This window comes from Mercenaria mercenaria, chromosome 16 (genome assembly GCF_021730395.1).
Source record: "Mercenaria mercenaria strain notata chromosome 16, MADL_Memer_1, whole genome shotgun sequence".
Taxonomy (NCBI): Eukaryota; Metazoa; Mollusca; class Bivalvia; order Venerida; family Veneridae; genus Mercenaria; species Mercenaria mercenaria.
In genome coordinates, this window is record NC_069376.1 from 53,356,278 (window position 1) to 53,379,164 (window position 22,887).

At 35.4% G+C, this 22,887-nt stretch overlaps 2 protein-coding genes across 3 annotated transcripts in view; one reads left to right on the forward strand and one right to left on the reverse strand.

The window, feature by feature from the left end:
• The first annotated feature begins 800 nt into the window (after positions 1 to 800).
• LOC123540543 (repetitive organellar protein-like) overlaps positions 801 to 22,887 on the forward strand; it is a 326,476-nt gene continuing 304,389 nt past the window's right edge. For both annotated transcript variants that reach the window (XM_045325637.2, XM_045325638.2), the window contains exons 1-6: positions 801 to 909; positions 7,573 to 7,625; positions 10,768 to 10,925; positions 14,643 to 14,750; positions 16,420 to 16,494; positions 17,084 to 17,258. In XM_045325637.2, the coding sequence (XP_045181572.2) occupies positions 7,583 to 7,625; positions 10,768 to 10,925; positions 14,643 to 14,750; positions 16,420 to 16,494; positions 17,084 to 17,258 (559 nt within the window). In that variant the 5' untranslated portion in view covers positions 801 to 909; positions 7,573 to 7,582. The remainder of the gene's footprint in view (positions 910 to 7,572; positions 7,626 to 10,767; positions 10,926 to 14,642; positions 14,751 to 16,419; positions 16,495 to 17,083; positions 17,259 to 22,887) is intronic.
• Positions 18,406 to 20,360, reverse strand: LOC123540555 (uncharacterized). The gene is made up of 2 exons (XM_045325657.2): positions 19,862 to 20,360; positions 18,406 to 19,397 (listed from the first exon to the last, which is right to left on the reverse strand). The coding sequence occupies exons 1-2, from the start codon at positions 19,994 to 19,996 to the stop codon at positions 18,708 to 18,710; spliced, it is 825 nt and encodes a 274-aa protein (XP_045181592.1). The 5' UTR covers positions 19,997 to 20,360; the 3' UTR covers positions 18,406 to 18,707.

Genomic DNA, 22,887 nt, shown 5'->3' on the forward strand with positions numbered 1-22,887 from the left:
TCTTGCACCAAAGTGCAATCATAATGCAATAAAATGCAAGATATTGCTTGCCTAGGGCTAAAATTCGCGTATTTTGTTTATGAATGGAGGTAACCTAATAGGACTACTCAGGTCCTATCTTATGGAATGAAATCCCAATCAAACTCCCTGTCAGCATTTAAAAATTCATTCTTGTCATGGTGGTACTCTGGTGGACAGCAAAACTTTATGTAAATTAATCGTTTTTTTAAATAATTAATTAAATTAAAAATATTTCATTGTGAATTTATTATGTTTTTATATGTTGAGGTCCGTATGTATGTTACCAGTTGCCAAATATGTATTAAATGCTCATTTCTTAAAATTTTCTTAAGAATTTGCAAAGAAACTTAGCAAATCATCGTGAAATAGACCAGTATGCTTAGAGAACGGATGCTAATACTGAAAAAAAATCCAAGTTTTTTTTTTATTATAGACTGATCTGTACCAAATCAAACGTGTGCCTACGCTAGTTTGATCACAGTTAGTCTCTTCCTTTCCTTGTACCCTTTCTCAACAGCATCTTTACCGCGTTTCAGTATATTATTATCACATGCTAGGTAGAAAAGACGTGAAAAACTTAATCTTATATAAAATCTGTAAGAAGATCTTTTGGAAACATAGAATGCAACCAAACAAAAAATAGCAGCAAAAGTTAAGAACTCTTTTTCTTTTTCTTTGGTAGTTCTTTATGAGAATATATAAGTATGTTGACAACGTGTATATATGTATAACGAAAGATTTTTGAACGAATAATTGGGGTCGAAAATAATTGGTACAAACAGTATCAAGTTGCCCGGATGTGCAGACGAATTTATTTTTGCTGAAATATGTGGATTTTCCTGTTAATTAATATGTCTCTGTATCTTCAGTGAATCAAATTCCATTCAGGTAATGCTGTTTGTCACCTCCATTTAACTGTTCGTCCGAGAATTATTTGACCTCGCTGTTGCATGTAGGGATTTGATGTTTAGCAGGGCTTTTAGTCCATAGGCATAGCATAGCTAAGGTTCACAGAGGCCACGAGTTTTTAAAATTCTTCCCGATCAATGCTTTACATTGGGCACGTGAAAGAACCAAACGAACTGCTTTAGTTCATTTGTATCTCGAACTTCCTTCACTGAAATTTAACGAACGCGAGTGAAATGTTGGGTAGACTGAAATAACGCGAGTGAAATGTCGGGCGGTCCGTAATGTTTGCGCGTAGACTGAAAAGAACGCGATTGAAATCTTCTCGTTGACGGAAATGCACGCGACCACGACTGAAATCATTTCACGATCGCGCAAATTATTTGTGAGCCGTTTGACTTAACAATATTTCCAGTAGATTTTTTCCTTCATTACTTCCATGAATCGAAATATATCCGCAAATCGAGTTACCAAACCCCTTCTTTGTGTATTTATCTATATATCTATTTATTTATTCGATTATTTAATTTATTTTGCAGATTTGAAGCTGGTGTCAAATCTCACTGTTAAAAGTGGAACATTTTTCTACAATTTTGTCGCAAAGATGCACCTGATTTTTATTTTATTTTTTTATTTTTTTATTTTTTTTTTTTTGAAAAACATGTGCCTTGCATTTCACTTATTCGCCTAGAATGTACGTCAAGCATATTGACAGGACATGTTTTAATATCCATATACGCTCTGTGACTGCTAAAATTGGATTTGTAGGTTAGTAATATTATGTTATATTATCTCTTTTATTGTAAGGCGTAAAAAAAAAAATTGTTTGTTTCCGGTATCCCGACCTACCCTAAATATTTGGCCCGACCCTAAATGTTTTTATGGCTTTTGAGAATATATTTTTCAACTTTTTAACAAAAAGTTGCAAAACTGCACTTTTTATGCTTTAAACATGACCAGTGATGTTAGAAATCAACTTACAGATGCTCTAAAGACATAACCCCATTATCTGGAATCATTTTTTGACACAAAAATAATTTCCGGAAAGTCTCCCTTAATAAAACAATTTTCCAAAAAAAAAAATTTCCGACCTACCTACCCTATTTTTTTTTAGCATGTTACCGGAAACAAAGAATTTTTTTTTTTTAGGCCTAAAGTGAAATTTCTTGTCTTTACATTCTGGACATATCCAGGGACCTTCTGGTATAGTTTCAGCTTTCAAATTGGCACACGAATAGTGCCACCATTCAAAGTCGCATTTTACATGTTCGCAATAATCATTTCTCTATCGTTTGGGTGTTCAATGGACAATATGGTCTTTGTCAGAATCACTCCCTTCAAAATCTTAGTTTTTGTAACCATTATTTGCCATAAGTAACACTTACAATAAAGTCCTTCCAAAAAGAGTAAATTCGATGTAAATCAATTATAATTGCACGACCGTGGATGACATGAAAATGCGTGTATTTCGTCAACTTTAATTGCCAAGATGTCAATATTTCCAAAACGATGCACAATGTGTATTTGAAGTGTCAGGTAGAGTTACTAAACGGAAAATATCGAAACATCCCGATCCCATTATCGGACTATTCCGGCTGTTCATCGGGTCTCACTCAATAAACTCCCTAAGGAACAACATGATATGCAATTAACACCTAATTACTACTAATTGACAGGTACTTATCAGAGGATAACAAAGCCACGGTGCCGCACAGTGTACCTTTGAAGTGCTTTTGTCCGCACTCCATCTCTATATTACCTCCATGCTTTTTGTGATGTTTATTCATGCGGTAGAAATAACACGTTGCACCAGTGAATGTAAAAGCTGTATTAAACGGTATGAAAACACTGTGTCAACGTCGCCTCGCATGTTTAATTCAATAATTTTCTACGAAAAAACAATTGATTGCTTTATTTCTTTAAAATGCGTGTGACCTTGAATAGTAGGCATGTGAGCGTGATCTAGGGCCGAAATGCGTGTGACACGCGCAATGCGTGTGTCTTGACAGGTATGGCATAGACCATAAGAATAATGAGAGAGTAAGCCTATAGTATTTATTGAAAGTGCAGACTGATGAAGGTGGACACAACCATCAGGGTAGTCACAACAAGCACTTGCACTTTACCAGTAGTGGTCCCTATAGTAATAATACATTAGACTAGCAGTTTAAAATTGAGTAGCTTTACTTTTAGAATTGTGAATCTATTTGTGGACTGCTGACCCCACACCCTGACTTTGCCCCACACCCCGACTTGCTGTGCATGCGTATTGTAAACTTCCGGGGACCACTTAACTGCATTCTACCGTCACAACTAAAATAAAAATACAAGTTTAAAGGCTGACTGTCAAAAAGCAAACACTGACTTCTTCTGTAGTTATCCCGGTACGATCAGTTTTTTGCAACTGTTTCGCTACATCAAAGAGAAAAATGCTAGAGTTTTGTTCCACAGACACTTGGGGGTCAGAACCCCTCCCCCTCCCATGCCGCCCCTGACAACCCTCAGTCAATATATTTTTGTTTTTTAAAACAAACTGAGCACATGTCTTGATCATCCAACGACTTCTGTTGCCATTTCAACATGTTTGAAAAATTCCCATACTCTATCAATGATAGTATATGGGAGATTTTTAAAACATATTGAAATGGTAACAGAAGTTGTTGTATGATCGAGACATGTGCTCAGTTTGATTTAAAAAGCGAAATTATATTGGTTGAAGGTTGGCAGGGGCGGATTGGGAGGGGGGACAGGTTCTGACCCCCAAGTGTCTGTGTTTTGTTCGACAAACGTTATATAAAAAAATAATATATGCAAGAAAACAAACCTCACCCTGCAGCATGTTTTAGATCTCTTTTTCATGAACCGGAAGTTGTACAGCCCGTATTCGGACAATAGAGTCAAAGTATACTGTGCACCAAAGTTTACATCACAAAAAGACAGAAACAGTTGAAATAATTTTGAACATCAAATTTGACTGTTAGTAACAAGTGAACTACCCAAAGCATAGTCCTAAATATATAAGACCTGACATAACTCATAATTTTATTGATATTCAATTTACATTTTTTTATGTTCCATGTTATGTCGGGTCTTAAAACTTTACTGCATTTACATGTAGCATAAAATTGGCTGCAGAAGTCCATTCTGAGCTGTATCTTTATGGACCCTCTCAGACATTGAAACGAGACTGAAACTCACAACACATGAAGAAAATATATAAAATTTAATGCGCTTTAAGGCAGCAATTAAAAGTAGCATTTTACCTTACTAGTAAATTATAAATCTAAATTCAATTTATACATCCCAAGAAAATTTGAAGAGTGGCATGATATAAATAACCAATGGTGTTCTGGATGTATATATTACATGATTTGCCTATCAGATAAATTCATCTTTTTCCATCCCATAAAATCAATAAACTTACATTTTTTAGAAGACACATTTAAAATTTGTACTTGGATACAAATCATGAAAAGAAAAATCAATATAACCCCTTACAGAAGAAAAAGGCCTGCCGCGTACTCTTGCTGTGTACATACAGCATATATGATGCGTACATGATGTGTACTGAAATCAAGGGCTTTAAATAGTACGCAGGATATACACCGCACATACACTGATAGTACGTTTGTAGTACACTTTTGACATGCAAATGAGCTCTGCCGCGTACTACTTGCTGCGTACATGCTGTGGACTACATAGTACACAGGATGTACGCTGGAGGAATTTAGTATGCGGGAAATAGTACGCAGCATGTATGCGGCACATACACTTTTCACATGCAAATGAGCCTGCGGTGTACTACCCCTGCGGCGTACATGCTGTGTACTCCTGCGGCGTACATACTGTGTACTCCTGGCCTGAGTCCTGCGGCGTACATGCTGTGTACTCCTGCTGCATACATGCTGTGTACTCTTGTGGCGAAACTGCTGTGATAATGTAAATTCCTTACCCCACCAACTTTCGTATGCAAATGCTGATCATTTGGACAGAAAAAAACAGAAAAAAGATAAGTGACATGCATCAATAAGTATTTACCCTTACAAAAATAATGTAGATTGATGTTATCAAATAAATTAGTATGCTTTTCTTCATCCACTTTTCAATGAAATAAATCAATTTTTGTAGCATGTAATTTGGTAAACATTTGAAGAAAATGGCGTAACTGCATCAAGGGGAAACAACTTTAATGAAACTAAATATAAGTGTTATGATTTATTATAGACGATGTGTGCGTAGTATGTATTTATTTTGATTAAAATCCATCTGAGAACAATCTAGGACTGGAATTATACATTGTATAAGCATTTATACACTTTTACGTCCGTAAAAAGTAGCACACTAAAATATTTTGGATTGATTTTTTCCAATGGGGCGAGCACAATTAGCCAAAAACGTTCTGAAAATATACGAGCGGCAAATCCGATGAACAACTTTTTAATTTGGTGAGGCCTTAATGAGTTAACATAATGAGCATTAAAGCCTTTATAAAACATGATAGAATGGTGTTTTGCTTAAGAGTATTCAAATAACAGTGAGAGCTATTAATTCTTCTCATTCGGGCGCTGTTGAGGCATTATCTTGGTAATTATTTCATGTATTACAAAATGTAATGCAACGAAGTTCAAATAAGGCTTTTCAATTATCCAAGTTAGAAAGCTCCAGGATTAATTCAAAATGAAAAAGAATATATTTTTACACTGCATGCAAGGTGCAGCTCAGAAATCACTAAGATGTAAGCTTCACAAATGAACATTGCAAATAGTTTGGCAAATTTTCATTGTTCAGAATACCGGTAATCTGAACTATTCTATGCTATTAAGATAAAAGTTACTCGGAAATCAAGTTCTTGCTTCCAAAACAAAAACAAAAAAATGTACAAATCCTTCCTGCATGAAGTGTACTTCAGACTTTTACCTAAAAAAATTCAAAGTAAAAACACCAAAAGAAAATGAACAAGTCCCTCCCGCGTATATGAAGTTTACTTCAGACTAACTTATAAAAAAAAAAACTAAGTTTAAATGCCAAAAGAAATTGTACAAGTCTATATGAAGTGTACTGCACAAATTTCAAAGTATCTGCGGTGTACATGCAGTGTACTACTTTCTTGTACAAGTCCCTCCTGCGTACATGCAGTGTACTCCTTAAATTTTCAGAGTCTGTGCTGCGTACTTGAAGTGTACTAGTGACCTCCTGCGTACATGCTGTGTACTCGTCGAAATAGTACGTGGCATGTACGCGGCATGCGGTGTATATAAAATGTACTCCTCTGGCGTACTACTGTGTTTGCGGCATATACACAGCAAATACGCAGCATGTACGCCACAGAGGCTTGCTTCTGTAAGGGACAACAAATATATTTGGTGGGAAATAATTTTCATGTATAATGCTATATATTATAAGTTTCTTTTGTTTATGATAAGGCAGATGTTATTATCTCTACTGGTTTCCCAGTAGTTTCCGGACCGAAATCGCCATTTTTTGCCAGTAGCTTTCAAACAAAACATAGAAGAAACAAAATTTTCATAGAAAAAAGCTATGTTCTTCTGTTACACCATGCAGAATTCGTATTACACTTGTGTTCACAACACAACAGTAGATGAGGCCTCAAACGGGGCAATTAATTCCATTAATATCTCAGTTAGTCCGAGTAGTTTTCCGGACCTTTCTTTGTAACAGTTGTAACTTTTCTGTAAAAGCAAACATTTTCGATTTCGTTATATATATTCAAAATTAAAACATAATTCTAAGGCGTGATGACGATTTGAAAAGTATATTTCATGAATTTATCAAATACTAGATTTATAATACGCTCATTACAGTTACGTATAATTACGTTTGAATGACGTTTGCAACGTCACGCTAAAATGACAGGACATATTTAGCAGACTGGTAGGGCCTAATATTACAAAAAGAAAATAAAGAACTTTTAATATAATTAACAGCTTTTTAAAAAACAAAAAAACAAAAAAGAACAAGACCGGTCTCAAAATTGGTACCTAGTCTAACGCCCTGACCACTCGGGCATGGACACTGCTGCTAAACATTTGATTGATAGACAGTATCGTAGGTAAATCCCTGTCTATTTTGGTTCCTATTTTTAATCGATAATTTAATGCCGTAGTATAATGAATAGGTCGATTTTTTCTGACTTTCATTGTTTTATTTTATTACTATTGGAATGTTTTTACTGTATCGTCTGTAAATGGAGGATAAATGGACTGATGTTTACCTTCAAGGGACCTCAATTTCTGCGCATGCGCACTGTAACTGGAATTCCCCCGCAATTGACAATCTCTTGTGTAAGCATTACATCGAAGTAAGTTAAAACAACCGGGATATTCAAATAATAAGTAAGTCCGGTAATGCTAGGTTTTCGCTGCTATGTAGAGGTAACAAAGGTCTAGATGATATGATATTGTTACCCAGATGCTTAAGGACGGCGTAAAGTCTATACAGCACGAAATGTAAAAGGTCCGGAAAACTACTTGGGTCCGGAAACTACTGGGAAACCAGTAGTCATTATTAGTCAAAAATGTCTACTAGTGAACTTTCAGAACGTGTCATCGGCAGCTCTAGGTTATATTGTACTTTCATGACATGTCTGTTGTAAATTTCTGTAATTGTGAATGTGATTTATTTCAGTAACTGCAGCATGGAGGGAACAGCTGGCAGTAAAGGAGATGCAACAAGCTCTGGTAATATTGTCAATAACAAAACTTATAACAGACAGAGGAAGCTCTCTAGGCACCTCTGAAAGTTGTGTTGCATTAAAAAGGATTGTTTGCATAAGAACTAGGTATTTCAAGTGACTTTAAATCTCCTGCCAGTTTAGAAATAGAAAATTTATGCAACTTACTAATTAGTTACTTAGAAGTTACATATTTTGATTTGTGAGAAAAAAATGAAGCAACACAACATACTCTGTTATGCAGGCTTTTGTCAAAATGTCATAGTAAAGATAACTTTTTACTTTACACTGATCAGGGAAAGTTCTTACTACATCTGCCATACAATCTAGATAGTAGGTATATGGGTCTATATTAGAGTCAGGCATGTCGTCTATCTCAGCTCCATATCTGCTTAAGTCACTGGGAAGATATTCATAGGGATGAACAGAGCAGAAAATAGAATTTGCAACCGTTTATCTCGTATGACAAATTGTGCCACACACAATGAAGGTTAGTGTGTCTGAGGTTAATGTCAGACTTGGAGGACAAATGTCAGATAGATTAACATTGTGTCTATATTGACAAAACCTCTTTGAAGATTCTCTTCAAACTGGCATCAGTTGTTTTCCTCATCAGATGTACTTGTAGAGGGCATTACTTGTGCCACTACATTCAAAGCGAATGGACAGTCAACATCACACTCCAAGGTCAAAGACAGCATAATTTTGTGTATGTTTCACAAATTCTTATCTACTGAGACAAACTTCATAAAACTGGCATCTAGACAACATGCACAGTGCATGACCCAAGTCACTAAGACCAAGATCAAAGTTACAGTTGAAGGTCAAAGGTTAAATGGCTTAACATTTGGAAGATTTTCATAAAACTGGCATCAGTGGTTTATCTCATCAAGATGACAGGTATAATGTATGACTCTGGTCACTTAGTCAAAGATCTAGGTCACTTGAAAAGTCAAAGATTAGATAGCTTAAATTACTGCCCAGTGCCAACTCCATATGTTTTAAACCAGCACTGAGAAATCCAAATTGTTAATCTCATCAGATAACTGTAGAGTGTACAGCCGAGGTCAGTAGACCATGGTGAAGGTAACACTTAAGAGGTCAAAGATCAGATAAAGTTCTCAAATTGTGTTATCTGCTTCACATTTTCAGTTGGCCCATAAGTTTTTAACTTTGTTTGCTTTACAAATTGTAAATATAAGATGAAATTGTGTTACTCAGATCTAGCCATGGAAATAAAAATGTCCGTCTTTCAAATTTTTACTCCAAATGAATCATCCTTTTATTTCTTAAAAAATTGCCATATATATCCTCCACAATATTGTAATATGAGGTACTCTTGTGACAACTAATTTGTCAAGGTTTAAGCTAATCATTCATACATGTATATTATTCAACATTTTATCATTCAAAAACGTATAGACGTTCATTGTTTCATACGAGAACCTCATTATTGCAGCTTCTTCCGGGTCGTGAAAATGTATGACATTTCACCAAAACGAAAGCTGTTTTATGTATAACTGAACTTTCTAAACTATATGTCAATGACAAACGAATGAATGCATCGACTGCTTACCTAAATAAGATGCAGAATATTCAGTTATTCAGGAATCTCACAAGTATTTACTTTGAAAAACTGACACATTTTGTTTGACTGTCGGCGCCACATTCACTTGTAAACATTGTCGTCATATTTCCTGTTATTGGTAAAAACTCTACCATACTGTATCGCCAATCATTTATAGTTTATATTGTGACTTATAAATGGTAGCAGTCCTTTTTACCCGGCGTAAGATTAAGAACATTATAGTAAGCCCAAGGGAAGACTATTTCTTGCTCATCTGGAGTGGCGGATATAGTTACACAGAAAGGGAAATTCCGCAGAGTTTCTGATTGGTTGAAAATAGCCATTTCGGTGGAATCCGGGATTCTGATTGGATGGACGGTTAAATTACCGCTTTCAGCCTTGGAATCGAAGTATTATGGCGCGGAACATATAAAACTGCATGCGCACCCGGAACGCCAGCTTTTCACTTTCTATTTTCGGCCAGGACCACCCAAAATTACAGTCATCAAATTTCTTTAATAAATCATTATAAAGTTAACAATACTAACGTAATATTATAATTAACATTTCCCTGGAGGATCAGAGAACCATACAGGAGCCGACCAGCAGCAATGTAAATATAAGTTTAGATAAAATACGGATATCACACAGACTTTACCAGAACATTTGATTAGATCTATTAAATCAGATTAACATTTAAACTAATATTACTAACCTGACTAAATTTTAGCTATTGTAATTAAATATATTTATTCATTAAACATATAGCTTATTTATTTCTCCCTTTATTAAATTTCGCTCGACCCTCAGTAAGTATACGGAAATTGTCGTCTGCCGTCGTAGCCGAACGGACGTTAGGAACAGGACCGAGTATCAGTCGTTTTTCCCGTTACAATATAATGGACAAAAGCTTTGCTGGAATATGCTTTTCTGAGTCAAGGGGAGTTTTCAGTATTTGCACATTTTTTTATTTAAAGCCATAAATATTTCATACCAAAATCTTTTTTAAAGTAAGTAACACATAGATGCTTGCATATTGCAATAAAACTAAACAACTGCTTGGTCAGGACTAGTTTACTGCTTTTTCAGGAATACAAAGTTCTGCATTTGAATAGTCTGGGTAGGCGTCAAAAAACTTCCAAAAATGAAAATCAGCCGATAATTTGAAAGTACAGTTGCTTTCATTTTTCGTGTTTTGTGTATATTCTGAAGCACTGGTTTAAATTGTCTGCAAATATAATAAATCAATTCATGTGCATAATGTAGTATTTCCTGAGCGTCAAATATGCAGCTTATCTGGAGCACTGATCTTACTTTCTCTTCCTCAAAGTGGCATCTTGGGGTATTAATAGCCTTTTAATAGTGATAGTTGTAGAACTTTTTCATCTCTTTTGTATGCTTGATGACAAATGACAATGTGCCTGTGCAAAGGATTTTAGAGACCTCAGTTTAATTCCACTCTCCTTTGGATTTATCGGGTAAGGACTGAAACTACATGCGTGGGCAGTAATATCTCTGTTTTAGAAGTAGTATTTCCCAAACAATTCAGTCTGTTTTACATCAAAACGTCTTTTGTTCATAGCTGCAGCTGCAGTATTTACCAGTGCAGACAAGATGAGATTCTGTTCTTTGACCTACGAAATCATCGAAGAACTAAAAATGAGAAGGGAACTTTCTGCTGAGAATGAGAAGAAAATAGAAAAGCTACTCAATGAAAGATTTAATATGGGCTGGAAACTGGTGAGTGTAAGACTGGTTTAAAGTACTTCATATTGCAGGTCTTTCACAGTACAGTTCAACCTCCCCCACGCAAATAACACTCTGAAGGAAAGGTTGAATCTCCAAGAACTTTGGAAAGAAAGAAGGAAAATATCTACCATTATAGATAGGTGTAAAATATCTGCCTATGTAGAGAGATGTAAAATATCTGCTTATGTAGAGAGGTGTTACTATCTGCCTGTGAAGAGAGGTTTAAAGTGTCTGCCTACACAGATAGGTGAAAAATATCTGCTATGTAGGGAGATGTAAAATATCTGTCAATGTAGAAAGATGTAAACTATCTACCTGTGTAGAAAGGTGTAATTTGTTTGTTTATTTTGGGTTTAATGCCATTTTTTCAACAGTATTTCAGTCATGTAACGGCGGGCACTTAACCTAACCAGTGTTACTGGATTCTGTACCAGTACAAACCTGTTTTCTGCAAGTAACTGCCAAGTTCCCCACATGAATCAGAAAGGTGTAAAGTACCCATGTTTGTAAAGAGATGTAAAATACCTGCCTTTATAGAGAGGTGTAAAATATCTGCCTTTGTAGAGAGGTGTAAAATATTGACCTATGTAGAGTGGTGCATATTAATGATTACAGTATGTAGAGCAGTGTGAAATATCTGCATGTAGAGAGGTGCAAAATATCTGCTTATGTAGAGAGGTGCGAAATATCTGCTTATAAATGTAGAGAGGTGCAAAATATCTGCCTGTATATCTAGGTGTAAAGTACAGGTGTTTGTAGAGAGATGAAAAAATCTGCCAGTGTAGGGAGGTGTAAATACCTGCCTGTGTAGAAAGGTGTAAAAAATCAGCCTGTGCAGAGTGGTTAAAATATCTGCCTTTATAGAGAGGTTTTTGCTTGTGGGAGATGTGTTAAACAGAGGGTATACCATTATAAATTTGATAGCAGTTCTGTTTGTGAATATTATAAGTGTCAGTATTTAGGCTACTTTGCTAACATTTTTACATGCTTTTGTTTTAGTAATACAAATGATAAAGCCAGCATGGTATTGTATGTTTCAATGTGCATTTTATGTAAGATATGCAAATTTCCACAAAACTTTTTCCAGATTGTAACATGGATTGCATTAAAATCCGTACAGAATTAGCATTATGATGGATTAAAGATATTTTTTGGAATGAAATATTGAAAAACAATTGCAAAACATATCTGGTAAATACAATGAAAAAAAATTGATATATTTTTCATATGTATAGAACTACAAAATAGGTGTTACATCGGAGTTAAAATGATGTAAAGACATGAATTGAAGAAAAAAAAATTACATGAATGTAAGGTCATTTTATAAAAACAATACCTTTCACGCTTGAACACCAAATTTTAAATGTTCTGTATATTTTTAGCTCACCTGTCACAAAGTGACAAGGTGAGCTTTTATGATCGCGCGTCGTCCGTGCATCCGTGCTTCGTCCGTGCGTAAACTTTTCCTTGTGACATCTCTAGAGGTCACAGTTTTCATGGGATCTTTATGAAAATGGGTCAGAATGTTCATCTTGGTAAATTCTATGTCAAGTTTGAAACTGGATCACGTGCGGCCAATAAGTAGGTCAGTAGGTCTAAAAATAGAAAAACCTTGTGACCTCTCTAGAAGGCATATATTTCACAAGATCTTCATGAAAATTTGTCAGAATGTTAACCTTGATGATATCTAGGTCAAGTTCGAAACTGGGTTACGTGCCATCAAAAACTAGGTCAGTAGGTCGAAAAATAGAAAAACCTTGTGACCTCTCTAGAGGCCATATTTTTCATGAGATCTTCATGAAAATTGGTCAGAGCGTTCACCTTGATGATATCTAGGTCAAGTTTGAAACTGGGTCACGTGCCCTCAAAAACTAGGTCAGTAGGTCAAATAATAGAAAAAACCATGTGACCTCTTTAAAGGCCATATTTTTCATGGGATCTGTATGAAAGTTGGTCTGAATGTTTATCTTGATGATATCTAGATCAAGTTCGAAACTGGGTCACGTGCGGTCAAAAACTAGGTCAGTAGGTCTAAAAATAGAAAAACCTTGTGACCTCTCTAGAGGCCATATATTTCATGAGATCTTCATGAAAATTGGTCAGAATGTTCACCTTGATGATATCTAGGTCAAGTTTGAAAGTGGGTTACGTGCCATCAAAAACTAGGTCAGTAGGTCAAATAATAGAAAAACCTTGTGACCTCTCTAGAGGCCATATTTTTCATGGGATCTGTATGAAAGTTGGTCTGAGTGTTTATCTTGATGATATCTAGGTCAAGTTCGAAAGTGGGTCACGTGTTATCAAAAACTAGGTCAGTAGGTCAAATAATAGAAAAACCTTGTGACCTCTCTAAAGGCCATATTTTTCATGGGATCTGTATGAAAGTTGGTCTGAATGTTCATCTTGATGATATCTAGATCAAGTTTGAAACAGGGTCATGTGCGGTCAAAAACTAGGTCAGTAGGTCTAAAAATAGAAAAACCTTGTGACCTCTCTAGAGGCCATACTTGTGAATGGATCTCCATAAAAATTGGCCAGAATGTTCATCTTGATGATATCTAGGTCAGTCTAGAAAATGGGTCACATGCCTTCAAAAAGTAGGTCAGTAGGTCAAATAATGAAAAAATGTTGTGACCTCTCTAGAGGCCATATTTTTCATGGGATCTGTATGAAAGTTGGTCTGAATGTTTATCTTGATGATATATAGGTCAAGTTTGAAACTGGGTCAACTGCGATCAAAAACTAGGTCAGTTGGTCTTGAAATAGAAAAACCTTGTGACCTCTCTAGAGGCCATACCGTTGAATGGATCTTCATGAAAATTGGTCAGAATGTTCACCTTGATGATATCTAGGTCAAGTTTGAAACTGGGTCACAAGCCTTAAAAAGTAGGTCAGTAGGTCAAATAATAAAAAACCTTGTGACCTCTCTAGAGGCCATACTTTTCATGGGATCTGTATGAAAGTTGGTCTGAATGTTCATCTTGATGATATCTAGGTCAAGTTTGAAACTGGGTCAACTGCGGTCAAAAACTAGGTCAGTAGGTCTAAAATTAGAAAAATCTTTTGACCTCTCTAGAGGCCATATTTTTCAATGGATCTTCATGAAAATTGATCTGAATGTTCACCTTGATGATATCTAGGTCAGTTTCGAAACTGGGTCACGTGCGGTCAAAAACTAGGCCAGTAGGTATAAAAATAGAAAAACCTTGTGACCTCTCTAGAGGCCATATTTTTCATGAGATCTTCATGAAAATTAGTGAGAATGTTCACCTTGATGATATCTAGGTAAAGTTCAAAACAGGGTCACGTACCTTTGAAAACTAGTTCAATAGGTCAAATAATAGAAAAACCTTGTGACCTTTCTAGAGACCATATTTTTCAATGGATCTTCATGAAAATTGGTCAGAATTTTTATCTTGATAATATCTAGGTCAAGTTCAAAACTGGGTCACATGAGCTCAAAAACTACGTCACTGTGTCAAATAATAGAAAAAACGACGTCATACTCAAAACTGGGTCATGTGGGAAGAGGTGAGCGATTCAGGACCATCATGGTCCTCTTGTTTATTTTTCTGTTATTAATAATAGGTGATATGTATATAAGAAATAAGACATTTATTTCCGTATTCCGAACCCTTTCAGGTATAGTATTTAAAATATATACAAAAAGAATAAAGTTGAAATTTTATTTGTGCTATTTATGTACAGGACCAAGAGTGTCACAAGATAGCAAATCTCAATGAGAGACATGAAGCAGAACTTAGGGAGACTAGAAGACAGCTGGAGGAAAAGATGAGAGACTGCCAAGTGGATGCTGTATGTTGGTTTGATTCCATATCCCATAAAAATATTGCAATATTTAAGTTATTACACTGGAAGTTTATATAGGAGTCATCTTAGGGTCGATAATGTGGTCATCTGGTTGATTGGTCCAGTGCAAAAAATATTTGGCACAGAATACAGGCCCGTGTGCAGGATTTGTTTGCTGGGGGGGGCCCAACCTGGGGTGGGTTCTGGAGGGGTATCCCCTCCCGATTGCGAAATTTTTTTAATATGGCACATGAATAGATGCATTTTCCTGCTACCTGAAACACCTTTAAGGATGCATGAATGTATCATATATTTAAGGAAAAGTCTACTTTTTAATCATTTCATCAAGCTTTTTTCAATATATGTTTGATTGTACAGTCACAGTGTATGGACTTATTTTTCTGTATGATACCCAGTTGAAAAAAATGTTGAAGTTTTAAGATGATTATTAAGAAGACTAGCTCCTAGACTATGATAATTTTTTTCCACATTTTTATGATTTCATGTAGTGAACTGAGCCAGTCTATATACTATGTCCAATATTACAATTTTAACATCAGTCCTCTTAGAAAATCTCTAGAATAGACTGGCTTTTGTCTCTATGAACATAAAAAAGAGAAAAAAATCATAGAAACTAGTGGCTAGTCTAATTATTAACGGTATCCTATTTGCAAAATGGCTAAATGTTTTTAGATTTCCAACAAAACAAACGAAGTATTATGACAATTACTATTTACATCATAGATTTCAAATGACAATGAACTCTTAACTATACCAAAGATCTATAAAAATAAATAGATGTGTATTTTATACTTCTTTGACTGTACAAACTATAACATCACAGCACATATTAAATGGTATTTTTATGTATAAACCCCTTCATAAGTAACGAGTTTTAGATGCGTTTTGTGAGATTTACTGAGAAACTACTTTTAAAACTATGAGAGTTTTTAAGTAAGGTTATTAGACCCAAAAGAGTAAAATTGATACAGTAGTTTCAAATTCATAATTGTTGTAAAATAAAAAGATAGGATAAATATCTATCAATTTAATAAATTTGGGGAATGTGCCTTAATGTAGAAACAAAATTCAACCATCATAATGTTTCAATTTTCAGATTCATTTTAAGATTTACTTAACAAAACCAACAATGTTCTGATCATTTTATAACACTTCCAAAGAGTGAAAAACATAATAGTTTCTCCACTACCCAATCAAGTACATGTACCGATCAAGCAATCAATGAAGCATGCACAGATAAACTTTTACCTGTGACATGCCTGGGGCTAATTTCCACTACCGGACACGGTTTTATGGCTCTTTAGCCTGTGTATTGCTGTCAAATCAAGCCAGTTGCTCTGGTGTATAAATTTGTTAATTGAGGGGCCCATAGTAATAAAAATCGTAACTAGGCAGCCAGCTGGGGGGGCCCGGGCCCCCTGGCCCCCCACCTGGACACGTGCCTGGAATACATTCTTTTTAATGGGATTCCAACAAAACTTTTTTACTGTTGAAAATATTATACTGGTATACTATTAAGATACTGAAAGAGTGTATTATGGTATTTTTACATTTTCTGTTGAACACATTGATTGTGTTACTCTACAGTAAATATTACTTTTTTTAACCATACTGTAAAAGAAATTAAAGCTTGTTTGTCACCTTTTTGAATTAGTCTCAGCAGCAAGTGTACAGAAAGATGGCTGAAAAGGAGAAAGAAGCTTTGAAGGATGAAATTAGAAGACTTCAGGTAAGTGATTTATTATGTTGTTAAATGGCATATAAATCTTACAGACAATTGGTATGTGACCTGTGTGGCACAGTGGTTATAGTGGCTGAATTCAAATCACCTTCTGGTCACAACTGTGGGTTTTGATGTCAGTAAAAATGTCGTGGGATGAAGCTATCTAGCTGACATTGGTGGTTCTATACAGGTACTCATGTTCCTCTCCTTGCTGTGCCTAAAATAATGTCTAGACATGTACATGAAGTCGTCCTCCACATTTAAATGACCTATACTGTTTAAAAGTGACTCGAAGTAATGGTAAAACACATAAAACAATATAATTCTAACAGCATTTCAGAGTCACTTGTATATTGGCAGATAGAATTCAAAAGAGCTGAAACCGTATCACTAATTACGAAGATGTAATTCAGGAAATCATTTCTGAAATAACATGTGTCTTGGATGGACACATGGATCAAAAACATACATTGCTTGTTATGCAAGTATGCTGACACAGCACGTTACAGATCAATGTACTTCAGTCAAATCAAATGTTGGCAACCAATTACAGAATTTTGACTGTATGACATCTATGAAATTTTGAAAATTTCAGTTAGCTAATTATTCATTAGAAAAGAAGGTGCGGGAGTCAGAACGTCAGGAGAAGATTCAGGCTAATGAGAGAGAGCAGCACATCTGCCAGGTGTCCAGGTTTGAGTCCCAGTACTGTCAGGTTGATGTTATGATTAAACAGTTGACATCTAAACAAGATCAGCTAGACAAAGATAGTGAGTACAGTAGATAGAAAAGATAGTTGTTATGTTTTTTTTGTTATTGTTTATATGCTACTTTTTCATTTGCTAATAAATACATTTTTTGTTAAATCAATGGCTGCCAGGGGAAAGGCTAGTTTTCCTATATGCAGTATGGAAAGCTTTGAAAATTTTCTCTGAAATTGCCATCTCAGTTTCAAAATAATAGCAATGTTCTTTATGTGATCCTCTAACATATTCCTTCAAATAATCTCATTAACCTGCCTCACCCCCCACCACCACACACATATTTCCTACCCATATTTATTTAATGAAAACATTAAAATTCTTGTCAGAATACCCTGTCCTATTTTAAAATAATTTCGTATATTTTTCTTGTGTGGCCCTCTACCAAAACTGTTCAGGTGAGTGATCTAGTGGCATGATGGTCCTCCTGTTTTAACATAATTCTTCTTTCACAAGTTAGAGACTATGCTTATCATGAAACTTTTTGAATTAGGTCTTATGTTGTTGAATGCAAGATTGGTTGAAATTGGAAAGAGTAGAAGAATGTAACTGATATATAGTGAATTGACAGCAATTCACTCTTTTTGACTTTTGATGTGAAAGATCTGAAACTGTTTCAACCAGTTATCTGGGAGCAGGATGGTATTCTTGTTCTTGTTCAGAAAGTAGTGTATAAATTTAAACATTAATTTATAGATGTAAATTGTTCAAAATGACAGCATTTATAGCAAGCGTTTCCAGGGAAACTGCTTCAAAATATCAGCCATATTACATGTAAATCATATATGCCAAGTAAAGATATGTTAATCAGCTCTTTTCTAGACTGTTGAATAATCAGTATGTACAACTTCTCTCTTCTCTCACTTATGAAATGTTTTCATCAGTAAAATAAAACTTGTTGGTTAGTATTTGAAGTATACCATCTGTATCGTTCCACTACAAATGTGAGTGGCTGTCTTTGAGCATTTGCTATGCTTTCAAAGATTCTAGTCTTACTTCTTAACTCACATGAGCACAGGGTACTCTTTATGTGGGCCAATGTTTGTCATGCAATCTATTTCATAGAATTTAAAGGTAGGTCAGAATTTGGATACCAGAAACAACACCGAAGTCCAGTGCCAAAATCCATGTTCACAGGAAGTTATGCAATATCATGTATTGTTTTCAAAATAACATTTATTACAAAACAATATTGTACTTCATAATATTTTTAACATGGGCCTATTTGGCCACAACTGCACATGAAAAGAAATAAGCTGCCCTATAACAGTTTGCTCTAAGCTGAGCTTAAGGCAAATACAACAAAAACTAGAATGAAACCACATTTTTCTGGATTACATCAGTCAAAAACTGCTATAACCAAAGAATCTGAAAGTTCAGTTTTACCGAAATTCTAATAGAACATTTAACATGGCAGTGACGACCGTGTGATAGCTGTCATCTAAGTCTTATTTTCTCTTAGAATAACTCCTTGATTTCACATCCAGATTTAAAAGAGCCAAGTTCTTTCTTCATATGTTGATTTTCCCTTTCTAAAACTTCCATTTCTTTTATTAGTTTCTCATTCTTCTTTTTCAGAAGTCTGCTTTCATTCTTACTGTCTTTTATCACCTTTTGATTTTCCTTTAGCTTTTTCTTCATGTTTTCAATAGAACTTTTTAATCCTTCTATCTCTTTTTTCAGTTTCTCTTCCTGTTTCAGTCGCTTTTTCAGCGTCTGTATTTCTGTTGTCAGAGCTTCAACAGATCTGTCTTCTTTAAGCTTTGCTTCTATAAGTTTTTCTAATGATACCTTGCTCCCAGGATTTTGAGACAAACCTAATGCCTTGTACACCTTTTGCTCTAGCATAGTTGTTAGATATCCAACTTTTGTTATGGTTTGTGATATATGGTCCCGGTGGTCAGCATAACTAAAGTGTCCAGAGAATACAAGAGGAACAAGTTCTTTGTTGACAACTTGTACTAGATTCTTGTGTGTTTCATCATCTGATGACTTTTTTGTTTGATGTTGAAATGCAGAGTCCAGGGCTTTGGCAAGCCAGTCATATTCTTTCTTGAGAAAATTGCGAAATGAAGTGAAAGCATTAGGTCCTCTTCTTGGTAAAATTGTCAGTAACTTTGTGGCTTTGGTTTCTCTTGATCCCATAGCCTAAATAGGTAGATATATTTCTATTAGAAATTGTTGTCTTGGACTATAGGCATTACATTATAATTGATCTAGACATCTTGTGTGGGTTGACATATACAATTTACCTGCTTAAACATTGAAATAAGACATTTATTCATAACCAAACTTGTAACTGAAATTCAGGTCTTCTCATTTTAGACAAACTGATGGACAGTGAAAAAATGCACATACCATGGTAGTACTTATAATAGTGCTCCAGATAATATATGACATACACAAGTGATGAATGTTAATCAGGTTACTGTTGTATTTTTGCAGCAAAATGTCAATCACAATTATATATGCTACTACAAAGATTGAATAGTTACAAACAAATTTGAATTGATCAGGCAGTCTTTATCTTTAGAGTTTTTGACCGATGCAAATTAGATAACAGTGCTCTAAAGGACAGTCAAAGTATTAAGTGAATTATTGATTGAACTTACCATGATGTTTTCCATATCATCGTGGGTTATAACATCATTTGCATACAGCGAGTAAAGAGAGGGGTAGTTCGGATCAAAATCCTTCTTTATCCGTTCAGAACATTTTTTCAAGGCAGCCTCTTCTTTTTGATTCATTTTTCCAGTAGCTGTTATTCTTGACTCGTAAATTCTGCTTTATTTATATTTTACACATATGTCAGTCTTTCGTATCCATATTTTAATATACTAATCAAGCATCTGTTTTGTTTATTCCTGTATTTCAGAAGTTTCCACCTTTTGTTGATTAGGTAATGATATTAAGTCTTATGCAGATTATGAGATAGAATTGTTCTAATAACTCTTTTTTTTTCATAAGAATTGAAGTTTGCTATATTTTGAAATAGCAGAGATTATTATCTATATGAAACCTCAATAAAAAACGACACAACTAAAACGAAAGTTTCCATTTACACATATCAACTAAATTGAATGTGGCCTACAACATTTGCTGTGTCACATGACGCCCACATTATGGCTGGAGACTATCCAACCCAAAATTTTCATTCGTTTTTCTAAGGTTTTTGATTACAATCTTTTGTTTCGATACAGCCAGTTAAATGTTTTCTTTTGTAATAATATACATGATTTCAATTGTATATTGTCTTTCAGGCTAAACAGTTGTTGCTACCTTATTGAACCACAGAACAGATACAACTGCTAAATGAGCCGCGCCATGGGAAAACCAACATAGTGGCTTTGCGACCAGCATGGATCCAGACCAGCCTGCACATCCGCGCAGTCTGGTCAGGATCCATGCTGTTCGCTTTCAAAGCCTATAGCAATTAGAGAAACTGTTCGCGAATAGCATGGATCCTGACCAGACTGCATGGATGCGCAGGCTGGTCTGGATCCATGCTGATTGCAAAGCCACTATGTTGGTTTTCTCATGGCACGGCTCAAATATATTTAATGCTTATCAAGATTTTATATATTTAGAAACAGTTCATGAATATTTAAATCAGTTAAAAAGTGTTTTCATTGATTTATTTAACAAATAATCAAGGCCTTCTTGTGGTTTGTCGCCTGATTTATCACAGTTCAGAGTTCAGATGCGCAGGAGTTAAACCACAAGTGGTTAAACATCTAAGCATCTGAACAATAAACCACAAGAAGGCCTTGCTTATTTTCTTTCTTACATGTTCATAGAAATATTTAGATATACATTAAAGTGGGCTTCAGTGATCTGTGTATCAATGAACCGGACGTCATGTGGCAATTTGACGTCATTATTGACATCGTAATGATCTCTTACCGTTCTGTGTGTCAAAAGTTGTTTATCGCAGAATATACAGAACTTCCCTTACAGAAGCAAGCCTCTGTGGCGTACATGCTGCGTATTTGCTGTGTATATGCCGCGAACACAGTAGTACGCCAGAGGAGTACATTTTACATACACCGCATGCCGCGTACTGTTTGGACGAGTACACAGCATGTATGCAGGAGGTCACTAGTACACTTCAAGTACGCAGCACAGACTCTGAAAATTTAAGGAGTACACTGCATGTACGCAGGAGAGACTTGTACAAGAAAATAGTACACTGCATGTACACCGCAGACACTTTGAAATTTGTGCAGTACACTTCATATACGCAGGAAAGACTTGTACAATTTCTTTTGGCATTTATACTTAGTTTTTTTTTTATAAGTTAAAGTCTGAAGTAAACTTCATATATGAGGGAGGGACTTGTTCAATTTCTTTTGGTGTTTATACTTTGAATTTATGTAGGTAAAAGTCTGAAGTACACTTCATGCAGGAAGGATTTGTACATGATTTCTGATCGAGCTGCACCTTGCATGCAGTGTAAAAATATATTCATTTTCATTTTGAATTAATCCTGGAGCTTTCTAACTTGGATAATTGAAAAGCCTTATTTGAACTTCGTTGCATTACATTTTGTAATACATGAAATAATTACCAAGATAGTGCCTCAACAGCGCCGGATTGAGAAGAATTAATAGCTCTCACTGTTATTTGAATACTCTTAAGCAAAACACCATTCTATCATGTTTTATAAAGGCTTTAATGCTCATTATGTTAACTCATTAAGGCCTCACCAAATTAAAAAGTTGTTCATCGGATTTGCCGCTCGTATATTTTCAGAATGTTTTTGGCTAATTGCGCTCGCCCCATTGGAAAAAATCAATCCAAAATTTTTTGGTGCGCTACTTTTTACGGACGTAAAAGTGTATAAATGCTTATATAATTCCAGTCCTTGATTGTTCTCAGATGGATTTTAATCAAAATAAATACATACTACGCACACATCGTCTATAATAAATCATAACACTTATATTTAGTTGCATTAAAGTTGTTTCCCCTTGATGCAGTTACGCCATTTTCTTCAAATGTTTACCAAATTACATGCTACAAAAATTGATTTATTTCATTGAAAAGTGGATGAAGACAAGCATACTAATTTATTTGATAACATCAGTCTACATTATTTTGGTAAGGATAAATACTTATTGATGCATGCCACTTATCTTTCTTCTGTTTTTTTCTGTCCAAATGATCAGCATTTGCATACGAAAGTTGGTGGGGTAAGGAATTTACATTATCACAGCAGTTTCGCCACATGAGTACACAGCATGTATGCAGCAGGAGTACACAGCATGTACGCCGCAGGACTCGGGCCAGGAGTACACAGCATGTACACCACAGGAGTACACAGCATGTACGGCGCAGGAGTACACAGCATGTACGCCGCAGGGGAAGTACACCGCAGGCTCATTTGCATGTGAAAAGTGTATGTGCCGCGTACATGCTGCATACTATTTCCCGCATACTAAATTCCTCCAGCGTACATCCTGTGTACTATGTAGTCCACAGCATGTACGCAGCAAGTAGTACGCGGCAGAGCTCATTTGCATGTCAAAAGTGTACTACAAACGTACTATCGGTGTATGTGCAGTGTATATCCTGCGTACTATTTAAAGCCCTTGATTTCAGTACACATCATGTACGCATCATATACGCTGTATGTACA

What these genes read in the sequence shown, in the direction of transcription:
- LOC123540555 (XM_045325657.2), bottom strand. Translation starts at nt 19,996, where the DNA reads ATGAATCAAAAAGAAGAGGCTGCCTTGAAAAAATGTTCTGAACGGATA. An exon ending in ATGATATGGAAAACATCATG is followed by an intron (nt 19,398 to 19,861) that starts GTAAGTTCAATC and finishes CTACCTATTTAG; the next exon opens with GCTATGGGATCAAGAGAAAC.